This window comes from Lygodium microphyllum, chromosome 5 (assembly GCF_053477565.2).
Source record: "Lygodium microphyllum isolate KBCC chromosome 5, Lygodium_microphyllum_v1.1.10, whole genome shotgun sequence".
Lineage (NCBI taxonomy): Eukaryota > Viridiplantae > Streptophyta > Polypodiopsida > Schizaeales > Lygodiaceae > Lygodium > Lygodium microphyllum.
In genome coordinates, this window is record NC_141139.1 from 73,931,334 (window position 1) to 73,942,993 (window position 11,660).

General features: G+C 38.9%; 1 protein-coding gene across 1 annotated transcript; it reads left to right on the top strand.

Moving 5' to 3' along the window:
* The first annotated feature begins 8,460 nt into the window (after positions 1-8,460).
* Positions 8,461-11,039, top strand: LOC148035986 (putative UDP-arabinopyranose mutase 2). The gene is made up of 7 exons (XM_087677982.1): positions 8,461-8,825; positions 8,916-8,967; positions 9,082-9,142; positions 9,252-9,697; positions 9,847-10,097; positions 10,188-10,356; positions 10,485-11,039. Exons 4-7 carry the CDS (start codon positions 9,401-9,403, stop codon positions 10,806-10,808), a joined length of 1,041 nt encoding a protein of 346 aa, XP_087534108.1. The 5' UTR covers positions 8,461-8,825; positions 8,916-8,967; positions 9,082-9,142; positions 9,252-9,400; the 3' UTR covers positions 10,809-11,039.
* Positions 11,040-11,660: the final 621 nt, after the last annotated feature.

The following is an 11,660-nucleotide window of genomic DNA, read 5'->3' on the forward strand; positions in this document are numbered from 1 at the left end:
CAAACAGCTATGGTGAGACAAAACCCCATACTTTGGAAAGCACTAAAGGAATGGATAGAAGGACCAATACAATCAAAAGTAGGAATCATGTAAGGACATGATGTTGACATGCATGTAGCAAGACTAACTATAAATTGTGTGACAGGAGCTTTGCAAGTCAATGCATTTTAGGAAGGAATAGAGATACATGTAGTTCTCCCAATCGTAGCTTTGGGTGACACTCCAGAAGAGAATTGTTGACATTAGGACCAAAGTTAATATCCTAAGTCATATGGTTTCGTAGGCTTGAGGTAGTTCGCTTATGGAAACAACTTATTTCAATGTCACATTGGTCAATGGAATGGAAGTTAAACCTTTCAATAGAAGAATAGGCCAATTAAGATCACAAGTATCCAATTCTCAATAACCTTGTAGTTATGAAGGGAGTTGATTATGATATCTTGTTAGAAAGACCATGGATGAGGAACACACGTGTAATCAGGGAGTGGGGCAATGGCTTGTGATGTTCTTTGTCAATCACATAGAGGTATTTAGAATTGAGATGGACACATGGAAGACCTCATCAATTGGCCTAGATGCCATCTTAGCTGTATTGAAAGGTGAATCTAAAATTGTGTGAAATTATGGCATGCTCACAAAGTACCTATTGTGTCCAAAGGATGAGCGAGATTGCATGCACATCCTTGTAACATCAATTTTCCCTTTTCAAATAATGAGGATGAATACAAAAAAACAATTGATTGAGTAAGCAAAGCAAGAGATAGCAATAGACACCTCAAATACTACCATATCCTCGATCTTGATCTACATGTTGGTGAGAAGGGCTATCAAATGCCTACCAACAAACCAGAGCTAACAAGAATCTTAGAGTTTATAAAAAGAAAGCTTTGAGACAATCCTAACACAAACTTGAAAGCTCTCGAGAAGCTCTTGGATGCTTAAACATGGAAATGGAACAATGTACATGACCTAAATCTTCTATACAATTGGGCCTTTCTAAATGAGAGCAAAATTTACACCACAAAATACCTTCTAAGGATGAGCCTTCCAATGAATTGAATACACAAAGTGCTTGCAGTAATTGGAAATCCAAAGTCAAAGCCTTACACAACAAACTTGAGACTATTCAACTATGACATTGATGGGCATATAATTGAGCAAATCATTGTTGACTCTAAGCCTACAAAATCACCTATATTAGTCATTGACAATATAATGAAAATGGAATGTGACCAAACGTAGCTTGAGTACCTTGAGGTCCTATAATAAGAGCAAGTAGGGCTCAACCAAACAAAACGAGTTGCATTGTATGATGCTAAAGTAGAATCCAAGCTACAACTATTAGGTGAAACACCCTCATCCAATGAGAAAAGTGACTATAACACCAATGGGCATATATTAGAGCAAATCATTGTTGACTCTAAGCCTACAAAATCATATATATTATTCATTGATGATATAATGAAAATGTAATGTGGCCAAACTTAGGTTGAGTACCTTGAGGTCCTAGAATAAGTGCGAGGAGGGCTCAACCAAGCGAGACCAGTTGCACTATGTGATGCTAGACTAGAATCTAAGCTATAACTATCAAGTAAAACATCCTAATACAATGAGAAAGGTGAGTGAAACTCTAAGATAGAGATCAGCTCTTCTTATAGTGATCTAAAAATTCTATCACTACCTACTATCGAATGCACCAAGGGGGACCTTCCAGTCCTACCTACAATGTAAAAGGCTGAAGGAGAAAAGAAGAAGATATCAAAAAACACCTCACAACTATAGGGTCTCTCCAAATGCTTTGTCAAACATAAGAAAGGAGACAAAATCATGGTGTTGTTAGGTGTAAAGCATCAAGGATAGACTAATGAATTGATAGAGGGATCCACCAATGTAAAGGAAGTCAACTTAGCTAGGTGAGGGAAAAAGCCTCAGCCCATATTCATAGCTAACGACCTAATCAAGGAGGAGGAGACCAATCTAGTAAATCTCTTAAAGAATTCAAAGACATGTTTTTCTAGCCCATGGAAGGGCTCAAAGGGATTGACCCTAGCATTGTCACCCATAACATCCATATAGTACAAAGCATGGTGCCAATGAAACAATGACCATATGCAATGAACTTGAAACATGCACATGCTATCAAAGAAGAGGTAGACAAACTTATGAATGTGGGATTCATTTATGAAATTGAGCACATGGATTGTGTTTCACTTGTTATCATTGTGCACATGCTAGATGGGTTGTAGGAAAGGAGGTTTACAACTCTCTTGAAAAAATTTTGGGCTACAACCAAGTGCAACCCAAAAGATAGGCACAAGACAATATTCATCACTAATTGGGAAGTGTTTGCATATACAGTAATGCCCTTGCCATCTTCTAGTGACTCATATGTACCATCTTCAAGGACATGCTTCATTGGATGTGTTTGTCAACAATCTCTATATGCATATCAATTGAGTAGAGTATCTAAAAAATCTTTAAGTCACCCTTGAATGTTGCAAGCAATATGATCTCTCCCTAAACTCCTTGAAGTGCCACATTTGGGTGAAGCATGGATGTATCTTAGGGCATGTGGTTCCAAAAATCCAAACATCATTATATAGTTCTTGAAAGTCAAGATTATTGTTGTGGACCTATTGCTGCCTACCAATGAAGTATAAGGGAGGTTGATGCTTCCTCAACCACATGAGACACTATTCACAATTTTCATTTGAATTATCCACAATAATTTCTTGGCCACTTTACAAGTTATGGATTCTTTTTTAGTAGACCAAGGAACCCAAGCATACCTACAAGGCATTGAAAATGGCTCTAACATCAACTCCAAATCTACAAGTCCCAAACTAGAATGTAACCATGGTTAATCACTTGTCTCAACTACCTAATGGCGAATCAATAGAAAATGGCATCATGGATGACCTCCTTGCTACTAATTACTAGACAATTGTATTCGATAGGTCAACGTGGGTTGTTGAGAAGATGTTTATGAGCATCTAATTCATGAAGTCTTGATAGAAGCATAGACATGAGTCACAAAATGGCACTTTGACAAAGACTCTATAATTCAAAAGATTTTGTAGTCTCACTTATGGTGGCACCCTATTTCCTATTGGGGTGCACAAAATCGGTAGAATGGGGGCACAACTAAGAAAAAGGTGGCTAGTGCATAAGGCTTAGGATCCTAAATTATGAGAGTAGGAGCCAATAGATTATTGGCATGATAAAGTGACTGAGGTGCCCAAAATAGTATGAGACTACAAATCCCAACCAAAGTGGAGAAGAACATTGTGGATATTAGCATGGAGATTTTGGTCATCTTTTGCAATATCATACCACTTGAGAGAGGAGATGCCAACTAGACAATCTATCCATAGAGGATGGGGTTGATTACAACCTTGAAAAACATGGGTGCTATTACAAATTGTTCCTTATTTTCAACATCCATAGGGAAGAAAAAAACCTCAAGTTCAAAAAAGAGAGTTGGTGCCCTCCTTCAAATAGTTTGTGTCAAATTTTTTAGATTTCCCTAATCCAACCTTTGTTACAACATGCAACTATTTAAGGCTTCTCCTCGTATTGTTGAACCAAAGAGGAGCAACAGAAGAAGAAGGTCCGCATTCTCTCTTCTTGATATAAATGTATGAATAGATAGATATGCCATGTCCAAATTACTCTCCTTCAAGCAAGAATGGTATCAACTTATTACATTGAGTTGTTGGAGGACATGAACACAAGTAGGTTCACTAAGTGTAGTCACCCATTCCTTCCAACAACACCACTAGCAACAAGGCTAGCCCTCAAAAATTACATGATGAGCGAGGCCTACATGGAAATTTCTTTGAAGCCACTTGCCCTAACAACATAGATGAGGCGAGAAAAAGGAAACAAAATAATTTGTTCAACAAAATAACAAAAATAAAACAAAAGCTATGTAGTAGTACATGTACACCCACAATCACATCACCTAGAGACCCTCAAGTTGGACATGTCTTATGGCCACGGTTGACAGGCTTTGTTCCTAACTCCCTAGCTCTTTCCCCACTACAAAATCTCAAGGTCCATCAAGGGTAGGACACTCTTGGGTCACCTGGCAAAATTGTCACCTTGAGTGATGCACCGCACCTCCCTTTTCACTAACTAGGTCCTCAGTGTGGGATAATACTTTGAGCTTACTTGGAGTCCAATCCATCTCCTACTTGCGCTTTCATAAGCCCAAACCCTCACAACACAATAAGGCAAACAAAGCCTCTAAGGAGTACATAACTTTTGATTGTAGATCAACAACATGGAGATGACCAAAGGCCCCAACAAATTGGTGGCCCTTGCAATATTGCTTCCTACCTCTCCTTAGTTACAAGATATACCAAGAAAACCATCCCTCATTTGCTTTGCAACGATGATAAACTAAGCCCCACATCAGCTCCCTTCATCACTTCCCATTGCAATCCTCTTCCTGACCCACTAGCATTGATCCACACAATGCTAGCCACCAAGTTGTTGAGTGCCATAGGGTTGGCACTTGTCTAGGAGGGAAATAATGTTAACCTCTCTTTGGAAAGGTGAGCAAAAGATTTTTTTAAAAAGTTTTTAAAAAAAAACGAAACAAAACTACAAGGTGTGGACACATATATAAAGTTGAATTTTTGCACAAATGCAATTTTTGAATGCTTATAAATTGTGAGACTAAGTCTTACTCCCATACAAATTGTAATATATTTTGGAGTGAGGCATAGAGCTTCAACTAATTAAAACTAGGAAGACCATTTAAAATTGAAAAGCATTATAAAATAAGAGAAGTTTGAGGTTTTAAGCCAAATAGACTGTATGGTGCTAGAAATTCAAGCCCATGTATAAAACCCAAAAAATAAATGGATACACTCATTTTTGTGGTGTGCAATCTTGGAGAGCTCTCTCTTGCTTCTTGCTTGTGTGGAGAGAGAGAGAGAGAGAGAGAGAGAGAGAGAGAGAGAGAGAGAGAGAGAGAGAGAGAGAGAGAGAGAGAGAGAGAGAGAGAGAGAGAGAGAGAGAGAGAGAGAGAGAGAGAGAGAGAGAGAGAGAGAGAGAGAGAGAGAGAGAGAGAGAGAGAGAGAGAGAGAGAAGGGCGAGGGCGAGGATGAGGACGATGAGTGAGGGACCAGTGTGTGAAGCCTCTTTATTTTTTTCTTCTTCCTCCTCTTTGCAGAGTGAGCTTGGAGAAATTGGAGCTATGGAGGTAGGATTTACATGAGGAGCATCACTTGAATAGTGGGGTCATCAATGAGTCTTTTTTGATAGACTATGATGAAGAGGTAAATTTGTGAGAGTTTAGTATGCTATATTGTGAGAGTGTGTAATAATAATGTAAGGGATAGCTATAGTTATATTGTTCAAAGTGCTTGAATCAATAAGCATTCTATCAAATTTTCCATCGAGTTTGAAAGTGCTTTGACATCAACGAGCCATGAGCAATGAATGCAATCATCAAGGCTAAGTGAGATGGATTTGTCATTCTAAAGTTAATCCAAACTACTTTAGACATGGAAGGAAGGAAATATATAAATTCACAAATTTTAAAGGCAAAAGCACTAGAGAGATATGTGTGTTTCCTTTCATATATGCACGTGCATGTGTGCATGTTTTTGTGTATCTATATGCAATTTGTGTATGTGTGGTTTCAAAGTTTCCAAGAATATTTTATTGTATTGTGAGAGGCCAAGGAAGTGGTTCATGCTACTTAAGGAGTCAAGTCTCTAAGAGTATGTGCCATTTGTTAGGAACTATAGTTGTTTTTAACATTGGACAAATGTATTAACTTGAGTAAAAATTACAAATGACAATTTACTATTCCCATTGGATTGGGAGTTGAGTTATTTGTAGTTAATGCTAAACTTTTGGCATGATCCCATGACTCAAAAGAGGCATAGTGGACATACTTGTTGATCTTAAGTATTTAATTGTTAACTTCTCCTCCTTCATGATGATGCACATGAAAATTGTTGATTCATTCATATTCACATGAAAAAGTGAATGTTTGAAGGCTAGGTGGAAAGTTAATAAGGAACATAATGTTTTCTTCCCTTTATTGTTGGTTCAACCACATGTGTGTCAAAGACATAAAGTTTTTACATGCGCCCTCATCAATACAATTTGGTTAAGAGTCAAAGTGAATGCCCTCTTTACTTTATTGTTTTTACAATGCACAGATTGCATTAAGATAAAAGTCATAAGTATTTACATCGGCATGAAACAAGCAATATCTTTACGTTATTGTTGATATAACCATATTATGTCAAAGGCTAGATGCAAACGAGCTAAGAGTCGAAAATCAAATGTGGTTGCTCATATGATCCCTCATTAGAGTTAAATTCATAACCTCAAGTAAAGTAAAAATGTTTGATAAAAGTGATGCCTCAATCAATGTGATTCAAAAGAGTTGGCTAGGGGAAGTGCTATTTCTTGTATCATGATTTTGTTGGTTTGGATTTAAATGCGAATTCATAATAAAGGTATGCAAACAAGAGTTCCTCTTATCAGACTTATGAAGCATTACAAGTCACCAATCATGTGCTGCACATATGGAGATCCAAGAGTTAGTACCATTGTAGAAAGGACACCTGCTACTATAGCTACAAATTTTTTGATTGATTTGTGGCTTCCTTTGCAATAACAAATGATAAAATAAAATAACTTGCTCATTACCACAAGAAAGGGACTTTACTATTGCTCTTTTTCCACATTTTATCCTTGCCATGTGAAGTTTTGGTTTGCTACTGTAAAGAAGATGGGTTCATGTGCATGGGGTACAATCAATCTTACAAGAGCACGGTGGATCATGATTGTGCATGGGTGCAAGGAGAATCCCGTGAATGCATAGTGTTCATAGAATACATTTTGAGTACCAATACAAAAACCTTCAACCTATAATTTTGTAGTGTCAATGGCACTTTATAAAATGAACTTAAAAATGGCCTCAAACTTAGGAAATTTAATACCTCCTCTCTAGAAGATGTGAGCCTTTCTTTTTCTAAATTTCTAAATTGGCTTGAAATACTAGGGTGTGAGGGTAGAAGATTAACCATCCCCAAAAGCGTGACATATATACCCCTTAAAGGCATGCTCTGGAGGAGAAGTGTGAAAAAGGTCATTGGCTCTCACACAACAAAGTTCCTTAATGCTATCTTTTAGGTCCCTCATTGGTGACCAACATTCTTGACATGGTGATTTCTTTGCTCAGCTCACCACAAAGAGTAGAACTTTGTTTTTAGCTTCTCTTTAAGCTTGCAATATTCTTTGCCACTTAACAAAATTGCAATGTTCTTGCTTTGGTGTTAATGAAGTCTCTCAAATTCAATGGCATTATTACAGGTAGCATTATGTTGAACCTCAACTTTTTCATGAACATTGGAATGCATTTCTAGGAGCGAGGATAGGTGATTCCTATAAGGTGTAAAAGGGCTTTTGCATACCAAGTGTACCCTCAATCAATGTTACCTTCTCCACACCAACACATAGCAAATTGTACCATGGTTTTTGAACTTTTCCTTGTTCGATATAGTTAGAAATGCAAAAGATAGTCTATATTTTCACTCAAAACCTTGAAACAAACTATGCCGCCATGTGAATATTGAGACCCTTCTATTCTCACACACACCCTAGTCATGCACTTCTCTCAAGAATTGCCATAAGAAGTTTTAGACAAATTCCCACTTTAATTCTCACATTAGGGATAATGGCAACATCATGAGCTTCTATCGGGGAGGGGCTTGGGGCTAGTAGCCCTTGCCCCCAATTGCACCTTGCTAAGTATGTGGTCTTTGTTGAGCAAGAAGCTCAGGATGTTGAACATTGTAGAGGAAAATAGTGAGGGAAAATAGACATGTTCCCACATGGGAAGACGAGAAAACAAGTGATAAGGAAAAGCTTATCAAAAGGCGTGCCGATCCTTTACAATATCCAGCTAATCATAAAAGGTATAATAATTTTAAAATTTTAAAAATTTGCATCAGATTAGTAACTACATTTATTGTTATGAACTCATTAGACAAAGTGGCAAGTGAAAAGGAAACCTTTTGCAATTGAAAAATATGGAAGGGGATAGAAATGATAGATTTAGCAACATGGGAGAGCCAATAAAACAACTCTGATCAAAATTATCTAACTTTTGAAATAATCTCCTTGGAGAAAATTCTTGGACCCCCTACAACAATCGAACAGTGTCGCCGCGCGTGGAAAGCGCAGCCAAATCAAAAAACCACTTGTGTGTGGGGACAAAGACGACCTAATGGAGTCTTGAGTCTTCATGGGGCTAGATAGACCTTGGAGGTTTGAATCAGAATAGGTCATATGTAAATCAAAGGGTCACAATAGATCATAGGAAAAGAAGATAGATGAAGGGGTGAGAGAGAGAGAGAGGGAGAGGCCCCAGCAACGACCAATTCGCCCAACAGTGAACCTCAAAGCCCATCTACACGCAGGCAACTACACACGCACTCTCCCTCCCTCCCTAGCATTTTCACGCATATACCCATCATTGTTTGTGTGAGCCTTTTGCCCTGCCCCTGCCCTCTTTCGGTGCAACCATTCTTTCCCTAGTCAAATACGCGCTCGTAGCTTGTAAGACTGTCTTCTAATAGCTCCCTCTTTCTCCTCTCCAGTCATCAATGCATTGCGCCCCCTTTTCCGTGTGTGCCCATTGCCTCTGTTTCCCTTCTGCGTTTATTTAACTATTGTCTGCGTTTGGTACATCTAGGTTTCTTCTCCTTGATCTCTTTCTCAGACATCAGGTGGACATACACTTGAATCTAATGTGTTTTCTTGGGTTTCCTGATCACTTTCCCAGACACCAGGTTTGTTTTGGTTTCCGCCATGATTGTTACTCAGCTCAGGTGAAAGCACATGTGGAATTGGCAACAATCTTAACCTTATAACTCTTGCAGAAGATATCGTTTTCGGGATCTTCTTGAGACCTTCCATTTTCTCCGACATCAGGTATACATACCTTTGAATCTGATGTTTGTTTTGGTTTCCTGCATGATTCCTGCTGAGCTCAGGTGAAAGCACATGTGGAATGTGCAACAGTTCTAAACTTTATAACTCTTGCAGAAGATATCATTTTAGGGATCTTCTTGAGGCCTTTTGAGTTCTTAGCTCACACAGAACTCAGGTACACATACAGTTGAAACTAATGTACATTGTTTTCCTTAATAACTCTTACTGAAGTCACTAAACATGATGTGGGACTGATCATGATTTTTATCTTGTAATCCTTGCAGGCCCAAGATTTCATATTTTTGGGGGTCCTTCTTGAGGCTTTTTAAGTGGTTCGCACCTCAGAATCAGGAGCACATTTCATTCCTTAGAGCTCCTTGATCTTTTCAAACCCTTCACTGGTTTTGTCAAACTACCCTTAGAGCTCCCCGCTATGGCTCTTAAGGACGAGCTCGATATTGTCATTCCCACCATCCGCAACCTTGATTTTCTGGAAATGTGGAGGCCCTTCTTTCAGCCTTACCACTTGATCATCGTGCAAGATGGTGATCCTACAAAGATCATCAAAGTCCCTGAGGGATTTGATTATGAGCTCTACAACCGCAATGATATTAACCGCATTCTTGGTCCAAAAGCATCTTGCATTTCCTTTAAAGACAGTGCCTGCAGATGCTTTGGATATATGATGTCCAAGAAGAAGTACATCTACACCATAGATGACGACTGCTTTGTATGTGACTTATTCTTGCTCCCCCCTCCCCCCCCATATTTATATATATATTTTTAAAAAACAAACAAACAAACTGTGCTGGCAACTTGATTCTTAGATCAAATGTTTGATGGTTTGAACTGCATCACACAATGTGACGCTGACTTCAGGTAGCCAAAGATCCTTCTGGCAAGGACATCAATGCTCTGGAGCAGCATATCAAGAATCTGCTAACCCCTTCCACTCCATTATTTTTCAACACTCTTTATGATCCTTACCGTGAGGGTGCAGATTTTGTGCGGGGGTACCCATTCAGCCTTAGGGAAGGTATCCCTACAGCCATATCTCATGGTCTATGGTTGAACATTCCCGATTATGATGCCCCAACACAACTGGTAAAACCAGCAGAGAGAAATACACGGTACATCACTGTATATGCCTACTGTGGTTTGGGTTCTAAATAACTGATGAAAGTCAAGGCATTGATTCACTTAGTTGCAATTGTTGTCAGGTATGTTGACGCTGTGATGACGATACCAAAGGGGACTCTGTTTCCAATGTGTGGCATGAACCTTGCATTTAACAGAGAGCTCATTGGCCCTGCCATGTACTTTGGCCTCATGGGAGATGGACAACCCATCGGTCGCTACGATGATATGTGGGCTGGTTGGTGTTGCAAGGTATGCTTGCCATGTGGGACAATGGCAGTTATTCCTTGTTCAGTTTTGTTGCCCTGATCTCATTGTTGGAAAAATTTCACATTTGAGTACTTTATGCAGTAAATTGTTTTGTGTTTATCTATACCCAGGTAATTTGTGACCATTTAGGCTACGGCGTGAAGACTGGTTTGCCTTACATATGGCACAGTAAAGCCAGCAATCCGTTCGTGAATCTTAAGAAGGAATATAAGGGAATTTTCTGGCAGGAAGACATCATTCCATTCTTCCAGTCTGTAAAACTTCCCAAAGACTGCACTACAGTGGAACAATGCTATATAGAGTTATCGAAACAGGTCAGAGACAGAATGAACAGTCTTGATCCGTACTTTGGGAAGTTGGCAGATGCCATGGTGACATGGATCGAGGCATGGGGTGAACTAAACTCCTCTAATGCAAAGACCGACTCTGCATGAGTCAACTTGGTTTTGTTTGATTGATGCTTTAGGACTTTCAGGAATTCCTGTTAATGACAGGAAGTACAAGATGTGGAAGGTGAAAAAGATTGTAGATTTTCAGAAAAGATTCAAAATCTTGGCAGTGCTAACCCTTATTGATGAGTGATTTCTGGGCTCATGCCAGAAAGGATCATTATTAGTTGTCTAATTGCTATTGAGAGTTAAAGCTATTAATATTCTCATCTGCTAGTTCTTGTCTACTTGTCGTGAATGATGAGTGATTTCTGGGCTCATTTCTGAAAGGATCATTATTTGTTTGTCAAATTGCTATGGAGATTATAGCTATGATATTTTCATCTGCTGGTTCTTGTCTCCTTGTCATGAGTGCATGCTATCTATTCTATTTGTACACACTGCAAGTAGGACCACAAAATGAGTGGATTTCACTTGAATGCTTGCCTCTTAGTTTGGGTGGATTCTTATAACAGTGAAACTGCTGACAATCGTTTTTCCTTCAGGGAGATGAATATGGTCATGTATTAGTTAGTGATTACATAAGTCAATAAGAGTTGCAGTATGCATGGTTATATTCACAGGAGTCACCAGCAACTACCTCAGTACTGGTAATTATTAGGAACTGTACTCAGCAGTAAAAGGAAATGTGTGTGGGCATGTATGCAGGACAATAAAGACTCATGCTCCATGTAATTAACTAAGCTTGGAGCCGTATATTAGTGGTTGTCTTCCAAATTTGACCATATGAGTTACTTTGATACACAGAATTTAATACAAAGGCAGGGGTCGGTGCCTGAATACAGATTCAGATATTCTTTGGAAGAGCCTTGTCTCCACTCAAACCAGAAATGCAAG

Excerpts from the sequence above, each read along its gene's own strand:
- LOC148035986 (XM_087677982.1), top strand. The coding sequence starts at position 9,401 with ATGGCTCTTAAGGACGAGCTCGATATTGTCATTCCCACCATCCGCAAC. Across the intron at positions 9,698-9,846 it reads CCATAGATGACGACTGCTTT|GTAGCCAAAGATCCTTCTGG; the intron begins GTATGTGACTTA and ends CGCTGACTTCAG. Across the intron at positions 10,098-10,187 it reads CCAGCAGAGAGAAATACACG|GTATGTTGACGCTGTGATGA; the intron begins GTACATCACTGT and ends AATTGTTGTCAG.